At 45.7% G+C, this 15,181-nt stretch overlaps 1 protein-coding gene across 1 annotated transcript in view; it reads left to right on the top strand.

Annotated features, from left to right (window-relative positions):
* LOC126473132 (integrin alpha-PS2-like) overlaps nucleotides 1-15,181 on the top strand; it is a 447,263-nt gene that overhangs the window by 257,875 nt on the left and 174,207 nt on the right. Inside the window, exon 3 of the mRNA XM_050099987.1 lies at nucleotides 14,312-14,406. Coding sequence (XP_049955944.1) covers nucleotides 14,312-14,406 — 95 coding nt within the window. The remainder of the gene's footprint in view (nucleotides 1-14,311; nucleotides 14,407-15,181) is intronic.

The raw sequence follows: 15,181 nt of genomic DNA, 5'->3' as shown, positions 1-15,181 counted from the left end.
ACTAAATATCAACTTTTGCAATTGAAATCATATTTTCAGATTGAAAATTAAAAAAAATGAGTGGACAATACTTTTTAAAGTAGCCCTTGAATAAATTCTCCATTTTGTCAAATTTGTTATCACTATGGATGTATTTATTTCCTTGTCCATCAATAAAAAATTACTTACTAAAGGTTCAAATGGTTCAAATGACTCTGAGCACTATGGAACTTAACTTCTGAGGTCATCAGTCCCCTAGAACTTACAACTACTTAAACCTAACTAACCTAAGGACATCACACACATCCATGCTCGAGGCAGGATTCGAACCTGCGACCGTGGCGGTCGCGCGGTTCCAGACTGTAGCCCCTAGAACCGCTCGGTCACTCCTGCCGGCCACCAAAGGTTCTTTGCATATGACCGAATGTTCACATCTTATGTTCCCTTCCTTTCACGTGACATATACTTAGTTTTTTTAAAGAATTACAACTAGACAAATACTTTTTGGACTCACTGTACATCAGCTCAAGTATTTCGACGTCGAGAACCATCAATAAATCCTTGAACAAAATGTGTAGAAGAGAGATTCATGTAAACGCTGGAATTTGAATTAATTGGACGGAAATCATACTCCTTAAAACTGTGATAGTGGACGTCAAGGTTTCCCATCTGGAATCGTCAAGTTTTGCTCTCAACATGCCGACCCGCTGTTGGTAGGGCAGCAGTAGAGACAGAAGTCAGACTGAACACGTGGGCCGGCACGCGCTGGCAGACTGGGACGCCCCTTCAGAGTGTTTAGCTTTAGTGGGTCACAGAGCAGCAGCTGCTTGTGCTGACGCTGAGCAGACCACTCGTTATAGCGAGCACTCCGGGCTCGGGGCGGTGCACCGCCAACTGGGCCGACTAATCAGCAGCGTCCGGAACGCGCCAGAGTGCATCACACACTGCCTGCTCTTATGCGGCGTCTCGTCTTTTTAGAGGTAGATACACCGACACAACGTGTAGCTTTAGCCAGAGGGTTCCTTCAATACGTACATAAAGGGCGTACCGAGGATCTGAACTCGGGGGGAGGGGGTGGGGGGCAGGTCATACTAGTCTCAGGAAACAAGGACTCGAGACAACATACAGCACTTCTTATTAAATAAAGCAGTAAACCAATGAAAAACTGCTTTTAATAAACATTTTAAATACAAGAATGCACTTGTACAATCCGACAAAACGTGCAGCATTTCTTATAAAATAAAACAGTTATTTATTTATCGTATCCAAGACATCACCATTTTACCAAAAAATTATATTACAATGCAAGAGAAGCAGTTATAATACAATAATACATGTTTATAAGGTAAATTAACTACAATAATATAGAAAAGTATGTAACATACAGGGTGATTCAAAAAGAATACCACAACTTTAGGAATTTAAAACTCTGCAACGACAAAAGGCAGAGCTAAGCACTATCTGTCGGCGAATTAAGGGAGCTATAAAGTTTCATTTAGTTGTACATTTGTTCGCTTGAGGCGCTGTTGACTAGGCGTCAGCGTCAGTTGATGCTAAGATGGCGACCGCTCAACAGAAAGCTTTTTGTGTTATTGAGTACGGCAGAAGTGAATCGACGACAGTTGTTCAGCGTGATGGGGCACTGAGAATCCGCGGGAAACAACTCAATATGAATGTGACTCGCCTAAGGTGAACGTTTTCTGTGCCATTTCAGCCAATAAAGTTTTTGGTCCCTTTTTCTTCGAAGGTGCTACTGTAACTGGACTACAGTATCTGGAGATGTTAGAGAATTGGCTGTTCCCTCAGCTCGAACAAGAAGCACAACAATTCATATTTCAGCAGGATGGAGCGCCACCACATTGGCACTTATCTGTCCGTAACTACCTGAACGTCAACTACCCGAGGCGATGGATCGGCCGCCAGGCAGCCCGTGACAGAGCACTTCATCACTGGCCTCCAAGAAGCCCTGATCTTACCCCCTGCAATTTTTTCTTATGGGGGTATGTTAAGGATATGGTGTTTCGGCCACCTCTCCCAGCCACCATTGATGATTTGAAACGAGAAATAACAGCAGCTATCCAAGCTGTTACGCCTGATATGCTACAGAGAGTGTGGAACGAGTTGGAGTATCGGGTTGATATTGCTCGAGTGTCTGGAGGGGGCCATATTGAACATCTCTGAACTTGTTTTTGAGTGAAAAAAAACCTTTTTAAATACTCCTTGTAATGATGTATAACAGAAGGTTATGCTTCTTTCATTAAATACACATTTTTAAAGTTGTGGTATTCTTTTTGAATCACCCTGTATAATGATAAGCGCTAAGGATGCGAAGCAGAGCGATTTTCATATCCCACGTGAAGCCCAATACACTACAGCTTGAATAGCCTTGTCATCTGCTTCAAACAGGTCTTGAGTCGAACACGGGTTGTTTAGTTTCCTGCAGACCAGTAGGTGTTGTGGGTCTTGCTGTTCTCCACACTCGCAGGACTCATCTGCACTGATGTAGCCCCATTTTTCCAAGTTTGCTCTGCATCTTGATACGCCTGTTCGTAGTCTATTCAGGGCTTTCCAGGTCGTGTATGGGAGTTCAGAGCCAGCTGTGGGTTCTTCCCTGGGGCTATTCCCTGGTCTTCCTGGGTCCACATTGTACCACAGCTCTTCTCGTCGTGCTCTAGGCGATAAAAGAGTTGCTTCAGTTGTTCGTAGGAAACTATTCCTTGATTTAAGTCGGCGAGTTTGAAGATTGTATCCGAACATTGGATGCCTGGTATCTGTCTCCTGTTTATGTTTCTCGATTTCTGCGGCAGTCCTTCTTCTGATGTCTGGCGGGGCTTTGCCCATGAGGTGGTACAGCTGCTTTGTGGGAGTTGGGCGGAGGCATCCTGTCACGATGCGTCCAGTCTCATTCAATGCTATATTTACTTGTTCAGCGTGGGTGGAATTTTGCCAAACGGGTCCCGAGTACTCCGCAGTGGAGAAACATAAAGCTAAAGCTGACGTGCGGAGAACTGTAGGTTGCGCTCCCCATCTGCTATTTGTTAGCTTGCGGATGATGTTGTTCCTGGCACTTACTTTCATCTTTGTGGCCAGACAGTGTTCCTTGTAGGTGAGAGCACGGTCAAGTTTAATCCCAAGATATTTTGGTGTGTCGCAGTGAGATAGATGTTGTCCCTTCCAGCTTATGTTGAGTTTCCTCCTTGCTTCCTTATTACGTAGGTGAAAAGCACAGACCTGGGTTTTTGCTGGGTTTGGCTTGAGGTGGTTATTATCATAATAGTCACCCAGCTTTTCAATCGCTAAAGTTAATTTACTTTCTACCTCTTCAAAGGTTTTTCCCTGGGTGGCAACGACTGTATCGTCTGCATAGATGAAGGAGCGAGCGTCCATGCTGATCGGTTGGTCATTGGTATAAATATTATACAGCAATGGGGCGAGGACGCTGCCTTGAGGTAGGCCGTTTTTCTGGGTCCGCCATCGGCTCTTCTTCGACTGCAGCGTGACAAAATACCGTCTATTCTGCAACAGGCACTGGATGAATTGCTCCAGTCGGTAGTCTTTTGTGGTGTTATATATTTTTGATATTAACTTACTGTGATTTATGGTGTCGTAAGCTGCTGTAAGGTCGATAAAGGCTGCACCTGTAATTTGTTTCCGCTCGTATCCATCTTCTATGTACTGTGTAAGGTTGAGGATTTGTCCACAGCATGACCTTCCTGGGCGGAATCCTGCTTGCTCTTTAATTATATTCTTGTCTACATGTTCTGAGATGCGGTTAAGGATCATTCTTTCTAAGACTTTATAGAGCTAACAAAGCAGGGAGATAGGCCGAAAATTTTTTTGGGTCTGTGGGGTTTTTTCCAGGTTTTGGTATAGCTACTATATTTGCCTTCCGCCAAGTCTTGGGGATTTTCATTTCAAGAACACATTTGTTCATCATATCTAGTAACCACCGTCTGGTAACAGGTCCGAACATTTTTATTTGTTCTGGGCGTAGGTCATCTAGGCCAGCGGCTTTATTAATTTTCATTGTGGAGATGGAATCTTCTAATTCTTTCAGAGTAAAGGGGGTGCCTAGGTGGTCTTTTTCTTGAGTGCCTCTCTGTAGTTTCTTTCTTGGGTGCTTCCTGTTGGTTTTACCATTAAGTAGAAGTTGATTTGCTATTTGATTTGGTGTGACCTTATACAAATTTTGTGTATTAGATGAGGGGCCATTATTGATGTTTTTAAGAAGTTGCCAGGCCTGTCGGCTATTCTGTTTCATGTCTAGGTTTGTGATTAGATCACACTATTTCATTGTTCTTGAGGCTGATATGGCCTGGAGGAGTTCTTCTCCCGCCATAGTTGTTTCCTCTGAAAAAGGGTTTTCCTCGAAGAGCTGTTGGTAATGTTCCAGAAGAACCTTTGAGTTTCCGTCAAGTCCAGGGATATAACTAGTTCTGCAGCCTCGGGGGATATTTCTTCGGGAGACAGTTTTAACTAATTCAATGAAAGTGTCATATTTTTCCGGGCTAGCATCAAGGTTCTGCACCTCTTTGTCAAGTTCTTCAGAGAATTTGTCCCATAGGACACGTTTAAAATTAAAACGTCTTTGGAAATGGGTGGTTGCTGGTTTAACAACTCCTTCAACCAGACATAATGTAGCTCGGTGCTGTGTATGTGGGAGGGGTTCTCCCACATCCTTCCTGGTTTGATGTGCTACGTTTTCGCTGACAAAGATATTATCTGGATTGTATCCACGGTTCCACCTGCTGCTGTTGAAGGAATATGGAAGTTTGGGGTCGTGTATTAATTTAAGGCCAGTTGAGTCTGCCCAGGTTTCTAGGTCGTCCCCACTTTTGTCTGTGTGCCTGTGCCCCCAGGCTGAACCATGACAGTTGAAGTCGCCCATTACTATTTTCGTTGGTTGTGAGTTGAAGTTGGTTGGCTCACTGAATCTGAACTCCCTGCTCGGTGGCTTATATATAGACGTCACAGTGCAGGACTGTAACCCTATAGTCAAGATTTCGATGTCTTCTTGAGATGTCAGTTCTGCAGATATAATACCTAAGCCCATTTTGGCGAAGATTGCGCTGCCATATTGCTCGTGTGGTCTTTCAATTACTAATTTCATTCCGTGGATCTTTGGTCTCCTATCTGTGGGGCCAATGTGGGTCTCTTGGATTAGTAAGAGATCACAGTTGTGAGTTTTACATGCTACAGCAAGCAGCACTTCTTTCTCATGAGAGAGCCCTTCAATGTTTATAGACATTATATATAGCGCTGGCTTTGATAAAAGCCTTTTTGTGGTGTTTTGGTGTTGAAAGGATTGGCCGTTAGGCACAGGCCTAACGTTGCCCAGGGTACGCCCGATCGTTGTCACGATCTTCGGGGAGGCTCCTTTCGTGTACCCCAATAAAACAGTAAACTAGTGAAAAACTGCAAATATTTTCTAGGGGGGGGGGGGTGAGGTGGCAGGTGCACCCCCACCCCCTCCTGCCCCTCGCTAGGTACACCCATGACGTACAACCTCAGCACTGTCCATGCTGAATATGGAAGGTGACTCTGTGATTCCAGCCGAGAGTTCAAAAACTTCCTTGTCTGTACAGAATTCAAAGTGGCGTTTCACTTATTTGGTAAATAGCTATGACGGATGCACGTAATTTCGTTCAGTTTGTAGCATATATAATAAGACTAGAAGTCTAAGAACGAATTGCTCGCATTAAAAATGGTATAAGACAGAAATGTAGTCTTTCAGCCCTATTGTTCAATCTGTACAAAAAAATGAAACTGTGATAGAAATAAAAGAATGGGTCATGAGTGAGATTAAAATTCAAGTGAAAGGATATCGGTGATAAGGTTCACTGCTGACATTAAAGAAGAGCTACAGGATCTGTTATATGGACTGGTCTAATGAGTACAGAATATGGATTGACAGTAAATCGAAGAAAGACGTGAGAAGTAACAGAAACGAGAACAGTGAGAAACTTAACATCGGAATTTGGGATCAAGAAGTATATGAAGTTGAGGAATTCTGTTACCTAGGCAGCAAAATAATCCATGACGGGCGGAGCAAGAAGGACATAAGCAGCAGACCATCACAGGTAGAAAGGGCTTCCTGGCCAAGAGAAATCTACTATATCAAACACAGGTTTTAATTTGAGGAAGAAATTTCTGAGGCTGTATATTTGGAGCACACCATTGCATGGCAGTGAAACAAGGACTGTGGGAGAATCAGAAGAGAATCGAAGCAGTGGACAAGTTGTTCTACAAATCAACACTGATAATTAGGTGGACTGATAAGGTATGGACCGAGGAGATTGTCTGCAGAATCGGCAAGGAAACATGCAGAAGAAGGGACAGGATTGTAGGATATGGGTAAGGCATCAAGGAATAACTTCCATGGTACTAGAGGAAGCTGTAAAGGGTAAAAACTGTAGAGGAAGACCGAAACCGGAGTATATCCAGCAAACAATTGAGGACAAGGCTGAAGTTAATACTCTGAGATGAAAAGGTTGGCACAAAACAGCAACTCGTGGCAGGATGCATCAAAGCAGTCAGAAGACTGGGAACTAAAGAAAAAAAAATCATTTTCAGGTAGCACTCGTCTGGTCGAGATAGTCGCTAGTGGGAACGAACGTCAGGGCTGGTTTCCCATGTCTGGGGGATGGCTATCATTCTTTAGCATTCAGGTGATGGCCTGGTCTTTTCGTAAAGCCGGCTTAAGGGAGTGTGACTTCCCTTTCCAACAACTACTGAAAAAGAGGCTTTGAAAAGCCTTAGCGGGAAGCAGGATTTTGTAGAGGAGAATCATTAGCTCGAAGGCTGACTGTCGTCTTTACTATCAGTACCTCAGACTAAACGAGTAGTGTGGTCTAGCGGTTCTAGGCGCTCAGTGCGGAACCGCGCGACTGCTGCGGTCGCAGGTTCGGATCCTGCCTCGGGCATGGATGTGTGTGATGTCCTTAGGTTAGTTAGGTTTAAGTAGTTCTAAGTTCTAGGGGACTGATGACCACAGATTTTAAGTCCCATAGTGCTCAGAGCCATTTGAACCATTTTTTTGATAGTTGATCTGCAGCGAGTACTGCCTCTGCTGTTGCATTTACCATCTGTCCCCTGTATGATTACTTAGCCTAAAATAATGAAAGTCAAGTAATATATAATAATACTCGTAAAGCTGCATAATATGCGAAATATTTGTGACTGCATGGATGCCGATAGAATGCATGGATATCTCATTCCACGTGGGCACATGAGTCAGACCCATCCACAAAGAAGTAAGTTTCACTTTCAATCCGAAAGCCAAAGAAAAGTGAAAGATTTACTGTACATAAATATGATATCGGAAAAATAAGTTCATCCTAAATGAATGCAACCAACTGTACTTGCAATATGTTGCTTAAGCCAGAGGCATGTAGCAATCTCACCAACAATTGCAGAAGTATAAAGCGAAGAAAGTACAGCGACCAGCCAACGAGACTGTCTGGCCGACCAGAGCCAAGGCAGCAACAATAGCATATGAATCACAAAACGCCGAAGTGCAGCTGTAGTAAAAGCGAAGCCTCGCAGCAAAGTGTCTAAGCTGCCACGGCAACCAACGAGCCTCCCACGTGACATGTCAGTCGTCCGGCTGCCTGTGACTCCAAAGTGCTGTGCGAAGATAGATGTTCCCATCACCTCGGCGCGTGCTCGTTCAGAGATACAAGTTCCACGATGTAGTACCAAAATGTAAACGCAAGGTATTTCAGAGTCTTTGCATCACACATCTAGTGGTGATAAATCACGTAACGGCGGACAACTTTTTTTTAGAAACAAAACGTTCGCTCACGCTTCCCGTGCATTTGTATTCGTTATGATACCGACATGCAGCAAGGGGAAGGTACATTGCGGCGTGCTTATGCCTAGTGTGTTGCTTGTATTCCAGGCATCGTCTCCATTGAAAGGGGGTCAAGCCGACAAAATTAAAGCGTCTGATTCGCTCTTAAAATACTCTGTGATCAAAAGTATCCGGACACCCCCAAAAACATACGTTTTTCATATTATGAGCATTGTGCTGCTACCTACAGCCAGGTACTCCATATGAGCGACTTCCGTAGTTATTAGACATCGTGAGAGTTGTAGAATAGGGCCGGCCGGTGTGGCCGTGCGGTTAAGGCGCTTCAGTCTGGAACCGCGTGACCGCTGCGGTGGCAGGTTCGAATCCTGCCTCGGGCATGGATGTGTGTGATGTCCTTAGGTTAGTTAGGTTTAATTAGTTCTAAGTTCTAGGCGACTGATGACCTCAGAAGTTAAGTCGCATAGTGCTCAGAGCCATTTTTTTGTAGAATAGGGCGCTCCGAGCAACTCACGGGCTTCGAACATGGTCAGGTGATTGAGTGCCGCTTGTGTCATACGTATGTACGCGAGATTTCCACACTCCTAAACATCCCTAGGTCCACTGTTTCCGATATAATAGTGAAGCGGAAACGTGAAGGGATACGTACAGCACAAAAGCGTACAGGCCGACCTCGTCTGTTGACTGACAGAGACCGCCGACAGTTGAAGAGAGTCGTAATGTGTAATAGGCAGACATCTATCCATACCATCACACAGGAATTCCAAATTGCATCAGGATCCACTGCAAGTAGTATGATTGTTAGGTGAGAGGTGAAAAAACTTGGATTTCATGGTCGAGCGGCTGCTCATAAGCCTCACATCATGCCGGTAAATGCCAAACTACGCCTCGCTTGGTGCAAGGAGCGTAAACATTGGACGATTGAACAATAGAAAAACGTTGTGTAGAGTGAGAATCACGGTACATAATGTGCCGATCCGATGGCAGGGTGTGAGTATGGCGAATGCCCGGTGAACGTCATCTGCCAGCGTGTGTAGTGCTAACAGTAAAATTCGGAGGCGGTGGTGTTATCGTGTGGTCGTGTTTTTCATGGCAGGGGCTTGCACCCCCAATATCACATCAAAGGCCTACATCGATGTTTTAAGCACGTTCTTGCTTCCCACTCTTGAAGAGCAATTCGGGGATGGCGACTGCATCTTTCAACGCGATCGAGCCTGTTCATTATGTACTGCCTATGGCGCAGTGGTTACACGACAATAACATCCCTGTAATGGACTGGCCTGCACAGAGTCGTGACCTGCATCCCATAGAACACCTTTGGGATGTTTTGGAACGCCGACTTCGTGCCAGGCCTCACCGACCGACAGTGATACCTCTCCTCAGTGCAGCACTCCGAGAGGAATTTGCTGCCATGCCCCAAAAAAATCTTTCAGCACCTTATTGAACTGCCTGCGAGAGTGGAAGCTGTCATCAAGGCTAAGGGTGGGCCAACAGCGTATTGACTTCCAGCAATACCGACTGAGGGCGCCACGAACTTGTAAGTCATTTTCAGCCAGGTCAAATAGTGTATATACCTCCGTCTCCACTTACAGACACTCATTCTTCAGGTTTTCTTGTTGAAATTCACTCAGTTTACTGGGGCAGATAGTACAGAGCACACCAAGTTAGTAGACTCTGCCAGTTCGGTGAAATCTTGTCGAACCATGGCCGCTGAATACTAAAAGGATACCTAGCGTCGCCGGGAAGCGTCAGCGAACATTTTGTCTCTCATAAAAGTTGTTCCCCATGAAGTGATAAGCCCTAGACGTTTGATGCAAAGACTTTGGATTTGACAGAGCACAGTCATGTTAATAGGACAAGAAATGGCCCATGAAAATATTCCCAAAGATATTGAGCTAAAGGGTGTAAATGTTAAAAGAATTTCGTAGAACGGTTTATGGACCTTGCGAAATGGGAAGTCGGCTGGTAGCCCTCGCGAGGGCAACAGAAGAGTCATGGGGCCTATGGGACGGTGCTGATTTTGAGTATCAAGTTATTCATAGCGATAAAGCGTGCTCCCACACACCAGTGTGGGAGTGGTTTCCTGTGGTAGCTTGGTGCGCGTGTACATTCTCTGTGGGAAGAGATCGTGTAGCAGAGCTAGCGCCCTTCAACTTCACCATCAAACAACAAGGTGTCGACACAGGCGAAAGAAAGGCCAGAGTTCAAAAGTTGATGTGAGGTGTAGCATGGTTTAATGCTGCCACATTGCCACCACATTTTTCCACAATTGTGTCCAATGCCACCCCGGACGTACCACACAATGGAAAGATCGTCACTCCCCCCCCTCCCCCCTCCCCCCTCCCACCCCACTGTTAGCTACACCTCACCCCTTTTCTTGATGCCCCTGTGATGGAGGTCGAAACAGTGACACTCAGCGTTGAAATCATGCTGTTTCGTTATGGATGCCTGTGGAAAACATTTTAGACACACACAACCCAGAATCGACACTGAAAGGCCACAGAAGGTGGCATAAAGGGCGTCAATGGTCTGAAATCCCTCTGTTCAGCAGCGCTCCCGGTACCACCTGCACGTTCCTTTTGAGCACTTTAAAAACATACCTGGAAAGACACACGCTCCTAAACAGACTCCTGTAAACGTGCAGGTAGGCAACCCCCTTGACGTCACTCAGATTCCGCATGCCCAGAGGGCGCTAGAACAGTAGCCCACAAAGTCATAAGAATCGGTCAACAGGAGCTTCTGTGCATTTCTAAAGTGCTCAGCAAAGTTACGCAGTTGGCACAGAGAGTGTTGCTGAGCTGAGAGAGTGGGAGGCTCGTTGGTTGCAGTGGCAACTCAGAATAGGGGACTGTTTGCCATTTTATTCACGCACGTTTCAACGTTGCACCTCCCCCCCCCCCCCCCCTCCACACCTTGTGATCACACCACAGGAAGGCTGAAAAACTGTAAACGCCGTTTGCTGCTTCGAAACAAGTTCATATTTCGTTGAGAGGTTGTGATCCATAGTGGATTCACCCTCTATACCAGAGCAAAAATTGTGGTCTTACTATACTCTGAAGGGGTCGTTCCGTGGTGTTGGAGCTCTGTACTGTCTTGGAGAAGGTTCGGATCGTCAGGGGGTACTAGCAGTGTCAAAGTTTGCCAAGAACGTCGTTGTGTTGCGCATCTCACTGCGACGGCGAAATGTGTCTAAATGATCGCCCCAAGGGAAGAGGTGGTTTCATTTAGGCCCTTCATGCCACCTCGTGAGGCCTTTTCTTCTCAGTCTTGAGCGGCGGTGTGGCTGAAATGTTTCCTTCGCCCATCCGTAAGAAAACCGCATGATTTGAACGCTGGCTATCGCTGTTCTGACATATATCCCAAGGGTGTCAAGAGAAGAGGTGAGGCGTGATGTCTGGATAACGATTGTCATCGTGGAATACGTCCAGATGGCGTTGGGCAGAATTGTGGTGAAATTTGGTACCAGTCTGACATTAACCCACGTTGTACCTCATATGAATTCTGGCCTTTTTATCGCATGTGTCGACACTTCGCTGTCTGATGCGTCGTCGAGCCCGACGGTGAGGCGTCAGGGCGCCACACTTTTGCACCACTGCAGAGGAAGTTTGTAGGCAGCTTTAAGCCTGATTTAACGCCTCTGCGTCACAATGAGAGAAAAAATTACTGTGTTTCAAAAACGTGGCCATTCAGTTTCTTTGCGCATTGCATATAAGCGAAGCAGAGATGAATGGGAAATCATTCCTGCGGCGATCCGGCCACAAGTGGAGAAATCCACTGACATCAGTGACTTTAAGAAGGTAAAATTGTCATTTTCCGGTTCCCGGGATCAAGCATAGGAAAATTGCGAAGTTGGACGGCAGTTGGCATGTTACTGTCGTAAGCATCCCTGTAAAGACCACGGCCTGTCACGGAAATTGGTGGTCAGAGTCTTTGCCGCTTTATAAAGTAGAAAAGGCAGCGATCTATGGCGAGTCATCCAACACTATGCAGTACTGGTGCAGACACAAGTGTTTCGGAGCACACTGTTCAGCGGACGTTTGTGAGCATAGGACGCCACCGCAGACGACCACTACAGAATCCCATGTTGGCCTAACGAAGTCGTCATTCACGATGGTATTGAGCACGCGACCATCTACATCGGACCGAGCGTCAATGGAAATGTGTCGTTTGGTCGAATCAATCATGTTTCTTTTTACACTAGTCCGAATACGCCATCAGTTAGTACAGAGGTACTCAAACTCTTCCTCTGGCAGAAATCTTAAAAAAATTCTAAGTTTAATCAAATTTTAAAAAATGAGAAACTTGTTTTACTCAGTTAACTAATAAGGCAGAGATCATAACAAAATTTTTAAAAAATTACCATCTTTAAAATACAGAAAAAACCCTTGTTATTCATAGACTACTGGCCATTAAAATTGCTACACCAAGAAGAAATGTAGATGATAAACGGGTATTCATTGGACAAATATATTATACTAGAACTGACATATGATAACATTTTCACGCAGTTTTGATGCATTGATCCTGACAAATCAGTACCCAGAACAACCACCTCTGGCCGTAATAACGGCCTTCGTACGCCTGGGCATTGAGTCAAACAGAGCTTGGATGGCGTGTACAGGTACAGCTGCCCCTGCAGCTTCAACGCGATACCACAGTTCATCAAGAGTAGTGACTGGCGTATTCTGACGAGCCAGTTGCTCGGCCACCATTCACCAGACGTTTTCATTTGGTGAGAGATCTGGAGAATGTGCTGGCCGGGGCCGTAGTCGAACATTTTCCGTATCCAGAAAGGCCCGTACAGAACCTGCAACGTGCGGTCGTGCATTATCTTGCTGAAATGTAGGGTTTCGCAGAGGTCGTAACACATGTGAAATGTAACGTCCACTGTTCAAAGTGCCGTCAACGCGAACAAGAGGTGACCGAGACGTGTAACCCAAACCATCACGCCGGGTGATACGCCAGTATGGCGATGACGAATACACGCTTCCAATGTGCGTTCACCGCGATGTCGCCAAACACAGATGCGACCATCATGATGCTGTAAACAGAACCTGGATTCATCCGAAAAAATAACGTTTTGCCATTCGTGCACCCAGGTTCGTAGCTGAGTACACCATCGCAGGCACTCCTGTTTGTGGTGCAGCGTCAAGGATAACCGCAGCCACGGTCTCCAAGCTGTCAGTCCATGCTGCTGCAAACATCGTTGAACTGTTCGTGCAGATGGTTGTTGTCTTGCAAACGTCCCCATCTGTTGACTCAGAGATCGAGACGTAGCTGCACGATCCGTTACAGCCATGCGGATAAGATGCCTGTCATCTCGACTGCTAGTGATACGAGGCCGTTGGGATCGAGCACGGCGTTCTGTATTACCCTCCTGAACCCACCGATTACATATTCTGCTAACAGTCATTAGATCTCGACCAACGCGAGTAGCAATGTCACGATACGATAAACCGCAATCGCGATAGGCTACAATCCGACCTTTATCAAAGTCGGAAACGTGAAGGTACGCATTTCTCCTCCTTACACGAGGCATCACAACAACGTTTCACCAGGCAACGCCGGTCAACTGCTGTTAGTGTATGAGAAATCGGTTGGAAACTTTCCTCATGTCAGCACGTTGTAGGTGTCGTCACCGGCGCCATACTTGTGTGAATGCTCTGAGAAGCTAATCATACGCGTACCACAGCATCTTCTTCCTGTCGGTTAAATTTCGCGTCTGTAGCACGTAATCTTCGTGGTGTAGCAATTTTAATGGCCAGTAGTGTAGTTTTTCGCGTAGCCCTTGTCCACTACCGCGGAACACCAGTGTTCTGCGGAACACAATTTGGGAAACCGTGACCTAGTGGAGGGGATACTGGAAATGTGCACCGCGCCGCGGATACAGACCAGCAGGGGCAGTTGCATGCTATGGCAGACGTTCATTTCGGTTTGAGTGTGACCTCTGATAGTAATCGAAGTCACCACGACTGCTGTGTACTACGTGAACACTAATGCGAGCCACCTACACGCCCTAATATTTGGGGGCTTTCCCGACGACGATGGCATCTTCCAGCAGGACACCTGTCCCTGTCACAATGCCGGAATAGTGCTACATTGGACTGAGGTGCATGACAGTGAATTGCTCATGCTTTGGCTACCAAATTCGGCCGATCTCAGCCCCATGTAATTCTCCTGGGATGCCATCGTGTTCCAGCTCCGCGCACACAAACCACCATCCCGTAATTTGCGGGGACTGCATGCCCTGTGCGTGTATATCTGGAAACCTACCAAGGACTAGTGAAATTCAGGTAACCCATAATCGCTGTTGCATTGCGTTCTAAAGGTAGATCCACCACGCTGCTAAGCAGGTCGTCGTAATGCTTCGGCCCTTCAGTTCATCTCTGTAAGCGCAATATCATCCGTAACTGCTTTACAAAACACTATTACGCCACTTATTGAGTGTGTCACTAACCGATATTACAGCTGCAAATGAATTCCAGTGGCAAAATTTCATTCGCTGTTTCTGTTTTATTTCAGGCAACCAGAGGAACTACTCGGGCTATGACGTCGAGAACAAATCGTACCAGTGGTTCGGTGCCACGCTGCAGACTTCAGGGAACGGCAATGTTGTTGTGAGTATCACCAGACGATCCTGAAACATACCGTGTGAAGTGCTGCAGTGGTTAAGACAGCAGACTTGCTCTCCTGAGGACAGAGGTTCAAGTATCTACTGGCCGTCCAGTATAAGTGTTTCGTGGTTTCAGTAAATCGCCTAAGATAAATGTCGACTTGTCACCCCCAACCTTCTCGTAATCTGAGTTTATACTTTTTTTCTAAGGACTTCACAGACGATGGGATGCTCAGTCCTTATCTTTCTTCATTCTTTAAAATCCGCACTTTACATTTCGTTTTGTCAGTCAATAATGACGCGGTGTCTATCTTTTTAACATCATTCCCGACTAACTTGCGTCAGCAAATAATATTTAGTGGCGCATTATCGTACATTTCCAATAAATTCAGTGTTCGACGTTCTTCTCAAAGATTTTTTTTAAATTCAACATACGCCCCGTAAAAATTCCTCGCAGTTTTTAAAGAAATGCACAATATACAGGTCCGGGTCCTTATTTCTGCATAGGTAGTCCATCTCATTTAAATTTATTTCTAAACCAGAGTGCATTGACACCTTAGTATCCCCTCCCAGATATTCCTTATTTCCCATCTCCCTGGAACAACCACCGCCCTGTCCTCTTGGAAGTAAATGAAAGAAGCCAAAAAATAGATCACGTCACGTAGCTGCAGTCTTTAACGTCGACTACAATTACAGCCTGATGATATACAGGAATAGACAAGTAGTCACGTTAAATGTGCACACTGAGTTGAAAAACAACACAGCTCTTCCGTTATCCT

Source organism: Schistocerca serialis, chromosome 4 (assembly GCF_023864345.2).
Source record: "Schistocerca serialis cubense isolate TAMUIC-IGC-003099 chromosome 4, iqSchSeri2.2, whole genome shotgun sequence".
Lineage (NCBI taxonomy): Eukaryota > Metazoa > Arthropoda > Insecta > Orthoptera > Acrididae > Schistocerca > Schistocerca serialis.
Note: the sequence above shows the minus strand (reverse complement) of the source record. Positions and strands in the feature narration are given on the sequence as shown.